Source organism: Mirounga leonina, unplaced genomic scaffold (genome assembly GCF_011800145.1).
Source record: "Mirounga leonina isolate KUSES-001 unplaced genomic scaffold, KU_Mleo_1.0 Mir_173, whole genome shotgun sequence".
In the NCBI taxonomy this organism is placed as follows: domain Eukaryota; kingdom Metazoa; phylum Chordata; class Mammalia; order Carnivora; family Phocidae; genus Mirounga; species Mirounga leonina.
The window spans coordinates 83,077,044-83,096,331 of record NW_023270447.1 but is presented as its reverse complement, the minus strand read 5'-3'; the positions used below and the strand labels follow the sequence as shown (position 1 = coordinate 83,096,331).

The 19,288-nt window shown below is 59.5% G+C and overlaps 1 protein-coding gene across 1 annotated transcript; it reads left to right on the top strand.

The window, feature by feature from the left end:
* Positions 1 to 229: 229 nt before the first annotated feature.
* EFHD2 (EF-hand domain family member D2) lies at positions 230 to 16,461 on the top strand. Its single transcript, XM_035019736.1, has 4 exons — positions 230 to 602; positions 12,590 to 12,737; positions 13,611 to 13,745; positions 14,881 to 16,461. The coding sequence occupies exons 1-4, from the start codon at positions 286 to 288 to the stop codon at positions 15,010 to 15,012; spliced, it is 732 nt and encodes a 243-aa protein (XP_034875627.1). The 5' UTR covers positions 230 to 285; the 3' UTR covers positions 15,013 to 16,461.
* Positions 16,462 to 19,288: the final 2,827 nt, after the last annotated feature.

The following is a 19,288-nucleotide window of genomic DNA, read 5'->3' as shown; positions in this document are numbered from 1 at the left end:
ACCCCGCCCCGCAGCCCTACGGCGGGGGATGGCGGCGGGGTGGGCGCCCCGCACCCGCGCCCTCGAGCCCCAGCGGCGGGGCCCCAGTGCGCGCGGGCCGCGCGGGCCGGACGCGGGCGCGGGGGCGGGGGCGAGCAGGGGGCGGGCCCCGCGCGGGGTCTAAGCCCCACCCCGGGGGCGGGGCCTGGCTCCGGGGAGTGTCAGGAAGAGGAAGAGCGCGGCCAGAGGCGGTGCGGGCGCGCGGCGAGCAGGGGCCGGGCCCAGGCGAGCGCCGCGCGGGCCACCATGGCCACGGACGAGCTGGCCAGCAAGCTGAGCCGGCGGCTGCAGATGGAGGACGAGGGCGGCGCCGAGGCCCCGGAGCAGCCCGGGCTGAACGGGGCGGCGGCGGCGGCGGCGGCGGCGGCCGGGGCGCCCGACGAGGCGGCCGAGGCGCTGGGCAGCGCGGACGGCGAGCTGAGCGCCAAGCTGCTGCGGCGCGCCGACCTCAACCAGGGCATCGGCGAGCCCCAGTCGCCCAGCCGCCGCGTCTTCAACCCCTACACCGAGTTCAAGGAGTTCTCCAGGAAGCAGATCAAGGACATGGAGAAGATGTTCAAGCAGTGAGTGCCCGCCCGACCCGGCCCCCCCACCCACCGCGCGCGCCGGCCTCGGGCCCCGAACCCCCGAACCCCGCGCCTCCCGGGACCCCTGCGGCCAATCGTGCGCCCCCGAACCCCGACACACCAGGGCTGGCGACCCCGCGTCCCCTTTGATTTAATCACGAGGCTTCAAGACCTCCTCCCCACCACGCGTGTGAGTCTGGCGACCCCCAGCCCCTGACACGCGACCCCTCCTCACGGTGACGCGGCCGCCGGTACACCATACGCGCGCACTCGGTGTGGAGGACCACGCGGCCCCTCCAGGTAACCCCGAGTCCCCGCGAGCCCCCACTACCACCATACACATGAGTCTGAAGATTCTGGGGCTCTGGCCTCGGACCCCTGTGTTAGTGAAGCTTTCCTCGCCACCCACCAGACACCCACGCACCCGGAGATTTGAGGACCCCGTGGCCTCCCTTTCCCCCTCCCTAGCTACTCGAATTCCCTACCCCCACACCCAACACCCTGGTCAAAAACATCCACACACACCCCCAGCGCCTCAACAAAGGTTACCATTCCCTGCACCCCATGCTGTACCCATTCTTTTTATTGGGGTCCTTTCATTTCCTCTGCTTATCTCAGATTCCCCTCAACATAGGTTCTGGGCAAAGACCCCCCCCTTCAGTTATTCAGCATCTGCTAGCAAACTGTGGTCAAAGACCCTCCAGACCCTTCCACCCTTACCCCTATCCACTCTGCTAGCCAGGACCCCAATCCTTGACCCTCCAGTGGTCTCCTAGGGATCCCTCCATCCCTGCCCCCCACTCTGCAGGTATGTACCACCCATCCTCCCTTCAGGGCTGAGTCCCCTCCTCCCTCCACACACTGTTCCTCCCTCCTCTTGCCCTAACCTCCCCCCTCAGCAGCTTTGCAGTCACTGCCTTCCCCCACTGTGTGCCCCCTTTCCTCCCACATGGGGTTCCTGACACCCCACACCTCCCTATCTAATTTGCCTGGTTGCCCTCACCCCTACCTTTTCCTCTGTGTAATTCCATACACTGTGCCCTTAGCAGGTTGGACAGACACCCCCAGGCCTGTGGCTCAGCCCTCCCCGCCCCAGCCCACCCCCCAAAAAAACTTAAAAAATCTCTGTGAAGGGACTAAATGGTCCCCTTCTGGTCCATCCCTGAGTCCACCCAGTTGAGACTGAGATGGACAGACAAACTCTTCACAACCACGGTTGTGCAGGGGGCGGGCTGGGGGGGGGGGGTTGTAAAAGCTCGCAGCCCCCTTCCCTTTAGTACCCTTCCACACTTCTTGTTGCCCATCCCCTTGCCCCTGGCCCCTGGAGGGGGAACAGCCCAGGGGTATGGTCTGGAGTGGAGAGGCGCTGGCCCACCTTGGCTGAGGCAGGAGGACAGGGCAGGATGGGGCTGTGTACCCAGGCAGCAAGCAGGAAGCCCAGGAGCGGGGTGTTTTGCAACCCCACAGCTTGAGAAAGGCTCTTTCCCACTTCTCGTCGCTTCTGCTTCTGCCTGTGGCCCCCACACAGGGGAAGGGGGTTTTGTTTCCCAGACCTGGATGGCTGGGAACCCCATACTTTCCCAAGGGTCAACCTGGGGGGAAACTGAGTCCTTAACGCTCCTCTTGGCCTCTGTGTGGAAGTCCCTGGGCCCTGAGGAGCCTGCCTCTTTGACTCCAGGGTCTTTATTGGGAATTCTAAAGTTTCTTTCCCCACCAAAGACTGTCACCATCAGAACAGGATTTCCAGGACTCCAACCCAAACTGATGGCAAGTTCCTTGAGCCCAGGGCTAGGTATAGATAGCTTCACTGTCTGGAACTTCCTGTAGAGCCTGCCCACCCCACAACCCCCGCCCCGGAGTCGGGGAGGCAGTGCAGGGGAGGTTGTTCAAATGCATCTGTGATTGATAGTGTCTAGGCGTTGATAGTATCTAGGTACAAAGGAGCTCCCGGATCCCACCCAGCACCCCCATGACGCAGAGCTGTTATCATCACCGTGGCACAGGTGGGCGGTCTGGGCACAGAGAAGTTAAATAACTCGCCAAGACCACACAGCTAGAAAATGATGGAACCAGGATCTGAACTCAGGTCTGTGACTCCAAAAGCCGTGTTCCTCCCTTCGGGGTTTTCCGTCACAGACATCTGCCTCCACATGGGAGAACGCACTTCTCCAACACCCCCTTCCCATGTTCATGGCTGATTATCCACCTCGCGGACCCACCGTTGGCCCGTGTCTTTCTGCCAGAATCTTCCTTCTCTTGGGCTTCCTCAGCATTGCTACACCCCGCCAAAAAAAGATGGAGCTGTTTGGGAGAACCCGTGCACCCCGAATGGGTAGGGACTTGGGAGGCCGCAGCTTGATCAGAAGGGGCGCATGACCAGAGGAATGGCCTGGAAGCCGCATTTGTGACCACACTCACCTTCTAGAGAGGCTTTTTGGGGTGTTCGTTTGACGAGGTTTCCTCTGATGAAGTCTGGGGGGGCTGAACGCCTTCCACCTCCCCTGCGGGCCACCTCTGGGCACCACTGCTGCTTGCTGCTTTGGAAGGGCTGGGGGTGGGGGCAGGAAGGGGCTGGGGAGCTGGACTTCTAGGGAAGGAAGTGCCGCCCGCCGGGGCCCTGGCAAGGATAGAAAGCTGCAGGTTTTGTATTCAAGGAAACAAGGCTTCACTGTGCCAGCCGAGCCGAGCCCGGCCGAGCCCCAGCTGGGAACAGCCAACACACAGGCTCTCGGGGAGGACAAAACCCCTGTTCTGCTTCTGCTGCCCTGGTGGGGCCACCACCTCCTGGGTCCAAGCAGGGCCCTGCTGAGAGATTTCCACCCTGGTGTCCGGCTCCCTCCCAGGGAGGAGGGGAGCCCAGCCTTCACCAGGCGCAGAGTACAAGAGAGAGGGAGGTCCTAGGGAACTGGGAGCTGGCCTTCCTTGGACGGCAGGAGCTAGAAAGTCTGGTCTTCTGTCCCGGCTCTGCCCTGAATTACTTAGTAATTAATTCCCATCTGCAAAAGGAGCAGACTGTATTCAGCAATGGCCTCCTTATTTCTGAGGGGTCCTGAACCCGCCTGGATGACAGACTGCCTTCCAGGGTCTTCTGGTTCATCCGTTTAGTGTCTATCAGCAGATCCTGCCCGAGGAGGGAGATAGAAGGAGAACCAAGGGGACTGAGGGAAGCAAGACAGGCTGTCCGCCGTCACTGACCTCACCATCCAGCCGTGCAGGTTCCAGCTGGGAGAGACCTCCAGCCCTGCTCCCCATCTTACAGAGAAGGCAACTGAGACCCAGAAAGTGTGGTGACTGGCTTGGGGTCACAGGGAAGTTTTCAGTGGCCAAACCAGAGTGTCCTTGTCTGCACAGCTGAGGATGGTGGTCCCCGCTTCTCAGGTGGGGCTGGGAGGAGGTGACTCCCGTACAGCTCTGGCATCGTGCCCGGTACGTGGAGGCCCGGCCTCCGTGGAACCTGGATTCTTAGTCCTCCCTCCCCGGGTGGCCCCAGGCAGCCCCAGCACTTCTAACCTCTCTCCCCACCTCTCTCGGCCCATCCATTCACGGCTCTCTCTGGAAACTTCCAGCCAAAGGGGGAATGGTGTGACCCACAGAGCCTCAAGGGGGCCCACCTCTGGGCTGGCAGCAGCCTGTGTGAGGCCCTGTGGGGTTTTGTAAGTTGAGCCCAGCCCGAGAGGTCGGCAGCCACGTAATTCTGAACCTGCCGTGGAATCTGAGGAAGATGCCCTAGTTCCCTGCTTGGCCAGCCTCGTCCCCAGACACTGTATCTCATGACCCCTTGCGTCAGAGAGGCAGGCTTCCCTCTCCTTCTGGATGCCTCTGCCCTTCGCTCTTCTCCATTTGCTCCTCCTTCCACATGTCTCCTCAGACCCTGTCCCTCACAGAAGCTCCTCTAGTATCCTTTCCGGAAGATAGCAGGACACAGTAATTAAGAGCAGCAGTCTGTGGGTTTGGAGTCTGGGTTTGAATCCCAAGGCCCTTAAACCTTCTGGGCCTCAGTTCCTCACCCTAAAACAGGCAGAGTAATAGCACCCACCTCACAGAGCTGTTGTGAAGTACTTAACCCAGTGCTCAGCACAAAGGAAGTATACTGTGAAGTTCCTGTCCCCTCATCCCTGGGCCTGGTGGTGGTCCTCTAGGGTGGCACGGAGGGTGTTCCACAGACGCTCCTGGCTGCCTCCACTTACCCCTACAGAGCTGCCCAGCTGGCCAAGGCCTCATGCTTTGGGCCCGACGGTTGGGAAGCCAGCATGAGAACCCCCCTTTTCTCCTGCTGAACAGGCACTCTGGTTGACAGCTACATATGGCTCTGATAAATAACAAAAATGAGGAACAAATTCATTATCACTTAATTACGTGGAAGGCAGGTGGCAGAAAAAAGGAAAGAGCAAACGACAGCTCACGTCCGCCGCGGGGCAGCCGGGTGACTCCAGGCAGAGTGTTCAGCTTTGCAGGCTCACCCTGGGCTAAAGACCTTCCCTGGTTAGGTCTGAGGATTCAGTTTAAAGAGTCCTGGCCCTTTGTAAAGTGTCCACCATCATGTCCGGCCTGTGGGCTGTTAAAAACATAGATGCTTTTGAAAAAACATAAAATCTATCCATTTGATCATTTATCCAACACATACTAAGTTTCTGCTCTGTGCAAGTTCTAGAGAATCAAGGGAAGAAGGAAGCTCCCGCCCTCAGGGAGCTTAAAGTCTCATGAAAAGCAGTGGTATAGAGGGGTCTCTGGGGGTAGAGAGGATGGGCCCATGCGGCTAGAAGTGGAAATTTCCATTTCTTTATCTCGACCATGAGGACTGAACGCACTCACGAGGGATGCCATGATGATGCATCCTCCTCAGCCAGCCCCCTGCCTCCACACCCTCTCCTCGTTAAGTGGGAGCCCCAGGTCCAGTTGCTCACAGCAGCGCAGTGAGGTGGGTAAATCATGACCCCCATTGGCCAGACAAAGAAATTGAGGCTCAAGGAGGTTGAGTCATGCACCCAAGGTTATAATAAGCAGCAGGGGCAGAATTAGAAGCAGGTCGGCCTGCAGGGAGCTCCAGAGGCGGAGAGAGGGCTGTGTTTATGGATGGGGGGCTTGGGAGGGGGGGCTCTCAGAGCCTCAGGAGGGGAAGCCCTCTGTGGGGATATAGAGGTTGGGTCCTTCCACCTGCAGCCTCCAGGAGCCTGGCTTTCTGGGAAGATGATGCCACACCCCTGGGGAGGGAGGATTTCCCGAACTCAGTGCTCACCCTCTGCTCTTCCTACTTCCCCTTCTGATTCTGAGTCACCTCTCCCCTCCCCCGCCCGGGGACTTTTGGTTCCCCTTTGGCTTTGCACCTTCCTGCCTTCTCCTCTGGTCTGGACCCTCTGGATCCAAGGCCAGGCTTCAGCTGTGAGAGTCCAGGCTCTGGGAGACCAGGCCCTGCCGCCTCAGGGGAGGCCCTCTTGCAAGGCCAGCCCAGGCGGAGGAGGAGGAGGAGGCCAGGCAGAGCCGCTCTGAGACCTCAGCAGGGACAGTCCCCACTCCCTCCAGCAGCTGAGTTCCCTCTGACTGCTGAGCAGCCTTCTCCTTGGCTGACTTCCGCTTTTCAAGGACTGCAGAGAAGCAAGAATCCCATGCCAGCAGGGTGCGGCTAGCAGGGAGCCAGGCCTGGGGTTCCTGAGCTGTGTGGAGACCCTCGTGTGACGGAGGCGGACGCTGTCCGCCTACCCCATCCCGGGCACCTTGTCTCTTATTTAATCCTTTTATGGCATCCTGTGAGCTCCTCATCACTCTTGTCACAAATGAGAACACGGGGTCTCCCAGAGGTTACGGGACCTGTCCAGTGTCACACAGCTAGTAAGGAGCGGGGACAGCATTTGAACTTGGGTCTGTCTGACTCCCAAGTCCCTGGTTCCCAGGGGCCCCAAAGAGGGCGGCAGCAGCGGCAGCCGGGTGCTTGTTAGAAATGCGGCTCTATCCCGGGTCTACTGGATCGGAATCCGCATTTTAACACTCAAGTGTCCGAAGCACCAGGCCACCCACAGCTGTCTCCCCCCACCTGCCTGAGGGCGTCCTTCGGGTAAGGCAGGTTACTCAGTCTGGGCAGTAAGGGGAAGATTAAGTTAAATAATAAACACAAGGTTGGACTAGACACTCAGTGAATGTTCTTTGCAATCACTGTTGTAACGATAAGTATTATTTAGAGTTGGCAGGACGCCCGCCGCTGGCATTACAGGCCCGGGGAGATGCCCTCCTGGCCTGGTGCTCAGCATGTGGCGGTTGAACCCGAGACTGGGAGGTCCCGAGCCCTGACAAGCCCCCAGCTGATTGCCACCAACTTGGGGGGGGGGCTCCCACTTGATCCTTAGACTCACTGAAAAGCTCTGGGAGAGCCGTGAGCCACATGCATGCATACACGCACATACATGCACACCCTCTCCTTGGCTGACATGGCAACAGATCGAGTGTCCGATTCTGCAGATAGGACTGGAGGAAGTGGTGAGCGGCTGGGCTTCCCCCACATGAGTCAGACCGTCTGGGGTTGGGGGCGTGCACGACCCAAGGGGCCATGCCGAGCGAGCAGTTATCAGAGCATGTGGGTGGTGGGTGGCCACCTGCAGAGGGAGGCGGGCAGGGCCAAGCCGCGAGCAAGGCCAGAATTTTTCTCTTGTCCAGAACTTTCCTGCCCCAAGGGACCTGCCTTCCCAGTTCATAGGACAAAGAGTAGCGAGGCCTAGGAGCCACTGGGGTAGACAGGCTGGGGAAGGACCGGGTGTGTGAATGCCGAGACCAAAGCCAGGTGGGCCTGGGGGGATCCTTGGTCCATAAACACTGCCCTCTCCAGCTGTTTCTCCTCCTGGGGACCCGCCATGGGCTGAGGGGCCAGCGCAAAGGCCTGGGAGAGGAAGCAGAAGGGACAGAATTGGCGTCTCCGGGCCCCAACCTTGCCCGCCCTGTGCAGCAGCTGTGGAAACACACATGCTTTTAACTCCTGTGCTGTGTCCTGATGCCCAGCCGTGCTCGGCTCATTCTGCTATCAGACTCCACGGCACGGCTGGTAGGTGGGGAGGCTCGCTCACGAGGAACAACCTTCTTTTTTTTTAATTTCTTTTTTTTTAGTATGTTATGTTAATCCCCATACATTACATCATTAGTTTTTGATGTAGTGGTCCATGATTCATTGTTTGCATATAACACCCAGTGCCCCATACAGAACGTGCCCTCCTTAATACCCATCACCAGGCTAACCCATCCCCCGCCCCCTATGGTAAAGAAAAAAAAAAGAGGAACAACCTTCTAATAATTCCAAAGCCAACATGGGCTGCCTTAAGTGAAGCAGTGAGCTTCCTGTGCTCAGAGGCATTCAAGACACAAGCAGGAAAACTGCCTTGGGAATCTGACCTTCACAGACAGCTGAACGAGTGGCCTCCAATATCCCTCCCAACCTGAGAATCTCTACTACAGGGTCTGTGGGCATCAGGACACAGCGTAGGAGGTAAAAGCATGTGTGTTTCAGCAGGTCTGGGTCCAGATCCCAGCTTTGTCCTTGTCAGCTATGGCCTCTGCCAAGTCACTTCCTCCCCGAGCCTCCATCTCCTCATCTGTCATATGGGGATATTTATGCCTGCTTCACAGGGTTCTTGTGAGGGTCTGATGCAGAATACTTGGCATAGTGCCTGGCGCATAATAAGTGCTCAGCAAAGAGTAGCCACTACGGGTAATACTGTTACGAAACAGGGTGTTGATATGGACGCGGTAGGAGCCAGCTCCTGGCCACCCCCCACGGCTCCCGGTTATCAGAACCAAGGTGGGGGAGGAGTAGCCAGCTGGGTGGGACGTGCTCGGCCCAAAGGGGCAAAGTCTGCCTGGGTGATGTCCGGCTGTTCCACTCTCCAGGGCAGATGGGAGGCATTTTGTCACCGGCATCCGGGCGGGCAGCTGCCGAGCCCTGCCTGTCGAGGACTATTCAGGGGGAGGCGGGTAGGAATGTGGGCACAGTGCCAGGTACAACAGCCTCCCTCCGGTGCTGGAGAAAAGTGCTGAGCTCCCAGCCTGTGAGTTTTGATGCAGTTGGCCCTCCCAGGCAGGCCCCAGGCCAGGCTCTCAACCCAGCGCCCCCCAGCCCTACAGGCTTGAGAATTCAGGACCCTCCATGGGACCAGGAAGAAGAGGGAAGCAGACAGGCAGGAAGAAGGAACGCCTCCAGCTCTGGGGATCCTGCAGTTCACCGGCTGTGTGACTCCAGGCTGGTCGCTGCCTACTCTGGGCCCCAGTACCCCCCAACCACCACATAACATAAAGCAGGTAGACCAGGCTATGCCGACAGGTCCTGTGCACTGACTCGCTTTCCCTGGCCCCCCTGAGCCACCTGCACCCTCAGTTACAGCTCAGGAAGAGAGCTGATGGGTGAGAGGGTCTCCCCAGCCAGGGGCATCTCCTGTGTTGCCAGTCACCCACTGCCGGTGGCACGGTGACAGTCCCCCCCCTTACCTTGTCACTTCCTTCCCATGAGAGAAGGGGACAGAGTAATCCAGGGCTAAGGCTCCTCTCTCCCTCTGCCCAGCAAGAGAGCAAAAGGCTCTGTCCTGCTGTCTTTCTACGTCCCCAAGTGGTGAGGTCTTTGAATCAGGCTCAGTGGGGGAAGTAGTGGGAGCCTCGGAGGAGGAGGAGATGCCGGGGGGCAGCACTGGATCATCTTGCCCCCCGCCCCCCGCCTCCAGACCAGTCTACAGCAAGTGTTTCTCGCAGCCGTGCTCCATCAGGACTGGCGCCCAAGGGAGAGGCCCTTGTGTTTTTTACCATCATCATTCTTAATCAGCACCATTTTACGTTCTGTGTGCGAAGTACTTAACGTACTGTGTGGCGCACAGCAAGTGCTCAGTGGCCACGATTATAAAGAAATTAGCAGGCTTTAAGCACCTGTTATGTACCAGGCATTTTATGTTCATCATCTCATTTAATCTTTAATCCTAAAGGTAGGTAGTGATAATAATGCTTCTATTTATTATTATTACAGTTGGCGTTATTGTCCATGTGTGCCCATTAAGTGCTTACCGTGGGCCAGGCTCTGTGCTAGGAACTTGTCTCTTTTATTCTTTGCCTCCGTCCTGAGATGGGTCCTTTGATCCCCACGATGTAAATGGGGACACGGGTCTGTGGGCTTAGGTGACTTGACCAGGATCAGCCAGCCAGCCAAGTGGCAGATCTGGGGTTTGGACCCCAGTCAGTCTCAGCAGAGCTGATATGACAGAACCTTCAGGGTCATCTTCAGTCACCCTAGGGACTTGGCTGATCCAGTGGCCCCGAGCCCGGGGCACAGAGTAGATGCTTGCTCCCCCGGGGCCTTGTGGGAATGGCCTCCCGCCCCCGCAGTGTCTCCTCCTTTGGGGGACCCAACTCCCACCCCAGCACCTGGCCTCTTCCTGACCTCTGTCGACGCCCCTTGGCACCTGATCTGCTGGCACTGTGACCAGCCCCTGCACTATCCCCGTGGGGACCGGAGCCCGCCCAGGAGAGAGCCCAGACCCGGTAATTGATTGACTTTTGATTGATGCAGGCAGCGGGTTCAAGCCGCAGATAAAGCTGCAGCCCAGCCAGGCCTGGGAGTTGCCAGAGACCAACAAATACGGAGCCAAAGTCTGTCCAAGTTCGGTCACTTTATCTGCACTTCCTCTGAAACTGAGCCACCCCCAGCTGTGGAAGAAACCCATACACATGAGGAGTAAATAAAGCTGGGGCTCAGGAGAGGCAGGTGGGACAGCAGAGTAGAGTGTGGGAACCCCAGGGATGGGGGGGGTGAGTCCCTGGCGAGCTGGTCAGCAGGCCAGCGCCCTCACCCCTACTCTCCTTGTTCCCTGGTCAGTCACATGGGGAAATAATCCTCCCAGGATTGCTGAGCACAGAAGTTGTAAAGAAAAAACTGCCTGGCACACAGTAGGAGCTTCCGAGAGGCAACTAGATCTCACTCTAGTGATGGCCACACTCCATTTCTGGAGTCCGCTCCGTGTGCGGGGCACGGGGCTAAGTGCGGGCCGTGCAGGAGCTCGGTCAGTCCTCACGCCGACCCTGCGAGAGCGTCACCGTCACACCTCGGCTGGAGGCTCACAGGGCAGGGTCTCCCAGAACCCAGGTGGTCTGCGCCAGCCCTGACATGGCAGCGGGGCTTCCCTGAAGGGCGGCGTGCACGTGGCTTGCCCAGGGAGGACTGGCCCCCTCACCAGGCTGCTCTCCGCTCCACGACCTGTCACTCGGGGTCACGCCGCAGCCGCCCAGCCCCCTTCCCAGACTCCAAAGGGGGAAGGAGGGGCCTCTGCCATGCCCCCCCACCCCAGGGCCCCTCCAGCTTGAAGGGGAGCCTGGAGCATGGGATCGTAGGCCTGCCTGGCCCTCCCGAGGCCCACAGCCTTCTCCCACCCCCTCTCCCGCTGGCTCCCACCCCAGCCATGGCACTGCCCCCGGGGACCTCTGGCCCATCTGCCCTGTCTCCCTTCCCCCTCACCCCCAGCCCTGCGGGGAAAAAGGCTTCAGGACCGTGGTCTCTGCAGGGTTCCCAGAACCCCGTCTTCCCCGTGCTGTCCCTGGCCATCACTTCCAACCACTGACTCGTTTGTGAACTATTTATACCCCTCGCACCAACTGCTCAGTGCTTCGGGCAGACGGCTCCGTGCTGCAGGCCCCACCAGGACCCCTGGAAGCGGGCTGACACGAGCAGGTGCGCAGGCTGAGGAGCTGGGCTTCCGCCCCCTTCCTTTACTGCTCTGTGACCTTGGGCAGGTCACTTAACCTCTCTGAGCCTCCATTATATAAGGTTATTACGGGGATTAAGCACAACAAAATATGTAAAGTTCCCTGGCACAAAGACAGACTTCAAAAAGTGGTTTCTATTAGTTGCTCAAGGTCATGCTGAGCTTACATATAATAGGGCTGGGGGAAGGGACCTGGGGAGCCCTGAGGAAGGCACAGAAACGAGGTGTGTGTTCATGCAGGAACGCCAAGACCAGGCCACGGGTTTCTGCAGCTCAGCCCCTCTGTGTCGCTCTGTTGTCACCAACACACCCAGGCAGCTTGAGGCCTGGGGCTACGCAGGCTTCTCTCGGCTCAGAAAGCCCATTTTAGCCCTGAGAGCACGCTTCCCACCCCCCACCAAGAGGCAGTCAGGGCAGGTGTTTGGTTAGCCTGATAAGAGGGCCCACATCCGCTGTGATATGATGAGCTCTGCAGCACAGCACCTCCCCAGCCGGGGGAACGGCCCGGAGGCCATCTCTGACCCAAGCTCTTACCGCAAGGAGGCCCACGAGAGGGACATTTAGACAGCCCCCCCACCCCACGCACACTGTCCCCGTGTCTACTGGGCCGTTGGTGGCAGAAAACAGACCTGCAGTGTGCAGACACACATTTATCACCTAATCAGCGTCCCAGCCCTTTCCAGCCATTCCCCCCCTCCACACTCACAGCTGGCACACCCTGCACAAACTGTTCCCTGAATTTGCTCTGGGCCACCTCCCAGCAAGCTGCAAGAGGACCTTGCCCCTGGGGCCTCCCTCCTGAGGCCCTGCCCTGTAACACGTGCTACATTCTGCCTCTCTCCTGGGTGGAGGCAGGAGTAGGGGAGCGATGGGGCCGGTAGGGATGCCTGGAGCCTGGAGGGTCCATCAGGGTCGCCGCCCCCCCCCCCCCGCCCCGTCCCTGCAAGCCATACCCTGTGGTGTAGTGAATTCTTTCTCCCTGCTGCTCCCGTCCCACTCAGTACAGGCAGGCTGTGGTTTCAGCTTCCTTACGCATCTCGCTGGCCCAAAAGTTAGCACTGTTCCACATGGCAGAGGCCGCAGGCCATGTGGGGAGTTGCTCGTCATCAGAGGTAACCAAGCAGTAGCCATGCCTCGGGACTTCACGTGGACCGAAGTCCCTTCCAGCTGCAACAGGGTGACAGGCTCCTCACAGTCCAGCCCGTGGTGCTCCGACCCATCAGGTGTGGGGCGTCAGGATGTCCTTAGCCTCTGCCTTTGCTCCCACAGGTACGACGCTGGCCGGGACGGCTTCATTGACCTGATGGAGCTGAAGCTGATGATGGAGAAGCTCGGAGCCCCGCAGACCCACCTGGGCCTGAAAAACATGATCAAGGAGGTGGATGAGGATTTTGACAGCAAGCTCAGCTTCCGGGAGGTGAGCCCGCTCCCCGTGGGGGGCTCTCTACTGCCTTGAGTGAGGAGGGAAGGATGTCCATTCCTTCACATGGTCAGCATTTACTGAATGACTTCTGTATACCTGACCCTGGCGGGGGACTTTGGGAATCCAGAGGAAAGCCCTGTGCTCCTAGGGTCCCAGAGTGTAGAGGGGGAGATTCCCAGAGAGCAAAATGGCAGGGTGCTGTGACCCAGGAGACGGGGGGACGGGGCGGAGGGAGTGACATGCACTGCGTCCAAGAGGGGCCAGGCTCTGTGCTGGGTGACTCCACACTCGGGGTCTCGGTCCGTCCTCGCTCTGGGGCAGAAGCCATGAGCAAGCCTGTTCCGAGGAGGAGGAAATGGAGGCTCACAGCCAGAAAACACGGTAGTGGACCCCAGGCAGCCTCTGGTGAATGACAGCGAACCAGCAAGAAGCCTAGAGGAGACAGAGCAAGGGAAAAGCGGTGGGGAGGACACGTCCAGGGAGGAAGGTGCAGGCCGTGCACGATGATGGTGTGGAGTCAGGATGTGGGTTCAGACCCTTCTTCCGTCACTTTCTGCTGCTGAGATTCGGGGCAGGTTTTTTCCTTGTCTCTGAGTCTTCCACAGTCTGTAAAATGGGCACAATCCTATACCTTGAGGACTCAGTAAATGGGTTGGGGGAACAGTGGAGACAAAGATACGAGGTAGGTTGGGGCTCCTCCGGGGAGCCGAGCATGGGCACACAGGCCTGTGGCAGCCCCAGATCCTGGGAGAGCGGGAGATGGGTCACCTTGCCTCCCATTGCACAGACGGGCACACCGAGGCCCAGAGCACGGCAGGAGAGAGCCCCTCGCCCCTCCCTGACACCGTGCTTTTCTCCCGACCGCAGTTCCTCCTGATATTCCGCAAGGCAGCGGCTGGGGAGCTGCCAGAGGACAGCGGGCTGCACGTGCTCGCCCGCCTCTCCGAGATCGACGTCTCCACCGAGGGCGTCAAGGGGGCCAAGAGCTTCTTTGAGGCCAAGGTGAGGAACCGGAGGCTGTGTGGAGCCCAGGGTGGGGGGCGCTCAAGGACAAGCGTGCCCGAGGGGAGGACAGGACCCTGAGTTAGCTCCAGGGTCAGTGCTCACCCTTCGTGTTCCTGCTGAGGCCGCACAGAGGAGACAGGGCGCTGGCGCCAGGGCTGGCCTGGGCAAGGCCCACAGCGCTCCTGGCTTCTGTCCCCTTCCTTCAGGCTGGGATCCCTCCCGGCTTCCCCTTTCTCTCTCTAGCCCACAGAACCACTATCCCCGAAGGACTAGTCCTTGAAAGGTGGGCCCGGGAGATGGCAGAGCAGGCCCAGAAACACAGGGCACTGGCTCATGGGCCTCTCAGAGACCCCAGCCCCGCCAGCCCCGGCCTGGAGAGAGTATGGGCCCCAGAGGCGCCCACGTACACGGCAGCTTCCCGGTGCCACACGCACTTAGATGGAGGGGACAAATACAGCTCCTAGATTCTGACCTCCCAGGGCACCTGCTTTTCCTTCTTTCTCCCTCTCCCCATGTTAACTAAGAACATTGCTTCTGAAGGCTGCCTCCCACCTCCCTCTGGGCTTCTGGGGTTGATGGGATGTTCCAGGGTTCATCAGTGGGACCTGGTATGCATCTGGGCTTCCCAGGATGGGAAGCAGGATAAGAATAGCCACTTCAGGGGGCGCCTGGGCGCCCCAGTCGGTTAAGCCTCTGCCTTCGGCTCAGGTCATGATCTCGGGGTCCTGGGATCGAGCCCTGTGTCCGGCTCCCTGCTCAGTGGGGAGTCTGCTTCTCCCTCTCCCTCTTCTTCTCCCTCCAACTTGTGCTCTCCACCCCCCCAAATAAATAAATAAATAAAAGAGCAACATCGAAGCCCCCACTTATGGGACTCACGCTAGGCAGCAACCACCAAATATATGTTCTAGCTTCCAATCCCCTCAATGAATCCTCAAGTCAGTTATTGAGCTATTCAGGCTCTGAATGGGAAACTGAGGCTCAGTGAAGCCCTGGCCCCGGGCCCGAGCTAGCGAGAGGCAGAGCGGTCCGCGGGCTGGCAGGGGGAGGGCACAGGACCGAGGGCCCGAGAGCCCACGGTGGAGGCCCAGACGCCCCTCCCGCCCTGACCCCCGTCACCCCGACTCCACTGCAGGTCCAGGCCATCAATGTGTCCAGCCGCTTTGAGGAGGAGATCAAGGCGGAGCAGGAGGAGAGGAAGAAGCAGGCGGAGGAGATGAAGCAGCGGAAGGCAGCCTTCAGGGAGCTGCAGTCCACCTTCAAGTAGCAAGAAGCTGCGGCCTGACCGCTTGGCCCCGGCCCCAGTGCCCAGTCCAGCCAGCAGGGGTGGGCAGACTGGATGCCGAGCCTGAATCCTGGGCTCTGTCTGAAGGGACCATACGGAAAACCTACCAAGTCTGTGAACGGAGCCCGCCGAGGGGTGTCCCAGGCGGCCCGGCCCCCCCGCTCCCTCCCGCTCTTCCTGAGGCCCGGCCGCCTGTGCTGGCTCCTTGCCTGGCCCAGCCCTCCCTGGCGACCCCGGTGTGTGTCTCCCCTGGCCGCCCCGGCCGCCCCTGCCTTCCAGCTCTGCCGCAGCTCCGAGCCCAGCTCCTGGGCCTGGGGGACTCGCTGCCCTCCATACACTCTCCTCCTCCCCGCCCAGCGGCCCCTGCCCTTAACCTGCAGACCGCGTGGCCCCTGGGGCCCTCGAGCCGCTTCCCAGCTTCCCAGTCCGGGCAGGACGGACGGCAGGAATGTGGCGGGCTCCAGCTCTGTAGTAGGACCGAAGGGGCTAAGCAGAGGCACGGGGGCTCCCCACCCCCGACGACTGTTCCTCCAGCCCTGCCTCCTCTCTCTGCTGGGGGCGGGGGGGCTTCTGTTTAGGCAGAGGGACCCAGGCCCCGGCACCCCATGTCCACACAGAGGCCCCAGCCAGGCAGGGGAGGGGGCAGCTGTGCTGATCTACCTCACGGGCCCACGCTCTGCCGCCCGTGCCAGGGATCATGGGCAGGGAAGGCTCCGGGGCCAGAAAGGCCACTCCGCAGTCTCCCTGGAACCACCCGAGGGTCCCAGGGGCTCGGGAGAGAGCAGGGTGGGGAGGAGGGATCGGCCCCTTCACGGGGAAGGAAACCGGCGCCCGGCTCCATTCTCCAGGACGCGTCCAAGAAGTGCTTTAAGTGGCTTGCACGGACCAGGCGGTGGGGAGCAGGGGCCTTGCGTGGCCCCTTCACGCCATCCTTCCCCCAAGTGATGGGCACCGTCTTGTCACCAGCGACGGGACCTGTCCCGTCACCCCCCCTCTCCCCGAGGAAGCATGGGGACCCCAGCCCTCCCTGTGCCCACCCGCAGACGGGCGGCGGCCAAGCCTGTGCCACCAGCCTGGTCCCACGCAGCTCCCAGTGTGCTCCCTTCCACGCGTGCGTGTCCGTTGCCGTGTCGTGAAACTGTGCCCGTCACCCAGTCCAAACCAGTGAGTGGCCCTCGAGGCCACGGTTATGCAACTTGCGGCGTGTGTCATGACGTCACTGCTTTGTAAACCTGATAACTCTTTATTTTAGTAAGATGCCCTAAGAGTCCGCGAAACTCCTGTTGGATTTGCAGAGGTTTTATTTTTTTGGCCTTAGAACCTGCAGAAATTAGGAGGTACTGACCCTAGTGCAGCAGCCTTGGCCCTGGATTGCGTTTGCCTTAGCGGATACGTTTATACAGATGAATATAAAAAGTTCTTTTTCTTTGGCTTATTGCTTCCCCCCGCCCCCCTTCTCACCTTCCCACAAAGAAAGCTACTTCTTCATTTGGTGGTACAATTATTTTTTTTAACTAAAATAAGATAAAAGTCTATATTCTTATGTGTGTGTGGTTCTTGTTGGCTGGTGGAGGAGGGGAGGGGCTGGGAGAGGGAGGAAGGGGACAAGGCCACCTGGTGCTGGGGCAGCATTTATTCCGGTGGCTCCCGTGTCCTGTCAGAGGCCCCGGGAGGAGACTTTTCCTAAGGGGGGAGGCTGAGCGTGATGCCCACCCCTCTCACCAGGGGCTACTCTAAGCGCTTTACATATATTTACTCAGGTAATCCTCACCACCAGCCCATGAGGGGTGCTGTTTTGTTTCCCAGAAAGTCTCCCAGAGGCACACGGGCTGGGAGGAGACAGACAGGGCTGGGGGGTGGGGGGGAACAGAATGCAGACCCAGGCCCGCAGCCCGCAGCCGGTCCCCCTCCCCATCCGCTCACCCGCCAGGCAAGTTCAGATGAGGGCATGCACCGGAAGTGGTGCCACCACTGTGGGTGTTCTAGATAGATGCACCCAAGAGACCCCCAAGATTCTCCCCCATGCAGACACACCCCAAGCCTCCACCGCCCCCCCAACACACACACACACACACACAAGACAGGCTGGGGTGGTAGCATGATGAGGAAAGACCCAGGGTGCTCCCCATGTGGCACTGGACAGATCAGGCTCCTATTGGGTCACAGGCTCCCACAGGTCTGTTCAAAGTGAGGGTGGGCTAGGGTCTCTAGGGTCTTCCCAGCCCTGCAGTTTCCAGGTACTAGGTGCAACCTGAGTTGGGGTGTGGGAGTGTGGGATTCGGCTGGGCATCGCTGCCCCCAGGTGGAAGTGGGTGGTACTGCAGCAGCCCCAGGCTCCCTCACCTGCCCTGTCCTTGGAGTGGGTTTCCTGGGGAAGGTCACCGGCACAAGCCGCCCAATGCCAAAGATGCCACCATCATGAACACAACATGTTAGGTTCAGCGTTGTCTTTCGGTACCCCTTCTCCAAGGGAAGAACATCAGAACCCCTAACGTCCAAGCTCAGAGGGTCTTAGAACAAAGGGGTAGAGGACCCTGACTGGGAGGGACTAAAATTCAAGCTCTCGAGCCCCGCCTTCCAGCTGGCCCATGATGGATGTGGACCTCGGGCCCTCGGGACATGAGAGACACCAGCCAGCTGTCCCACACCAGGACCCTCCACCACACCAACAGGTCTCAGCCAGGAGGGGGCCCTCAGCCTCGGCCTGCCCGAGGGCCCCACTCCAGCAGAGGGATCAGGCTGCGGAACGAAGAGGCCCGGAGTGACTCAGGGCCTGAGAGTGGAAAAGTATACAGTTCCTTGATCCCCTCCCAGGCCCCATCCTCTGGGTCCCCATTGTCAAACACGGAAACCCCTCAGTGAGCCCCCAGGCCTCCTCTGAACCCCCAATAGTTCCATTTGGTTCTAAGGAGAAACACTTTCAGCCTCTCCCCCCTCCCACCCCTGCTGGCCCCTTAGTGGCCCTCACCCAAGAAACAGATGCCACCTGAGAGTCCTGTCCCAGCCATTAGAAACTATGGGCCCCAGTCAGTGTCACCTGCCCTGTTTCTCAGGCTCTCACCACCCCCGCGCTCCCAACCTTGGCACCACTTCTCCTGAGGTCCCCCCTCCAGCAGCTCAGCCTCTGCCAAGTCACCCTTGATTATTTTTCCAGGAGAGTCTGGCCCTGAGCATCTGGGAGACTCTGCAGCCCAGGCCCTGGGAGGCTCCGCTCCGGGTCCTGGAAAGCACAGAGTTCAAGGGGATGAGAATGGGGATTCCAGCATTCTCACACCCTCAAGTCCTCGAGTTCATTTTGGACATGGAATCTATCGAGAGGGAATCCTTTCTCAATCCGCACCCCACTGAGCTCCCAGCCCGAACGAACCTCTTCTCATTCAGGGCTCCCAGCCCTCGGCCCGGAACACTCAAAGGAACGCTTACTGCCCTGCCCATCAGGGAGCTCCAGCGGCGCTGAGCAGGGTCTCACCTCTGCAGCTCCAGCTCGAGCGCAAGGTGTGCATGGCAGATGCTCAGCGAATGCGGGAGGGAGGAAGGGATGGATGATGGATGGATGGATGGATGGACGGATGGACGGATGGGTGGCTTCTGGTACACAGTATGTCAGCACCCCACAGACTGGGCAAACAAAACAGTCAAGTCTTCAAACAGGTTAATCCAGGAAATCCACTCCACGGGGCTCCCCTCTGCAGATATTCACAACCCCCAACCCGCACCCCATGGCGCTTATTTAGCTCTGATTACCTACCAAGGCCAGCAAATCAGGTCAGGCCCCTACACGTCAGCACTGTAACTTGGGCAGTCTGGACCACTGGCGTAACTGCATCCCCTGACCAGGGCTCCCTGCATCAAGGCCAAGTCAGCAGGGGCCAGCCCTAGCGCCCGCCTCCGCCCAGTTGCTCCCAGTGAGAACACAGTTTTCTCCCTGGCCTCGCCAAGACACAGCTAGAGGCACCTCTGGGGCCCAGAGAAGGTTCCAGTGATCCACAGAACATTCCCCGAAGTCTCACTCTGTCACTCAGTCGCACATATCTCGGCATAAGGACGGGTCACGGCCAGGGCTGACTGGTCCATCCACACTGTGGCCGCAGCGTGGAGCCCACAATACCTTCAGGGCCCACGAAAATCTTTCGGTTTCTTATAAAATCAGCAGGAAAAGAATACAATCCGGGCTTCTAGTCCATTATACCAGCTTAGATTATATTAGTCTTTATACCTATGCAGTCAGAAAACATGCTTTTTAAGTATTTTTTGATGG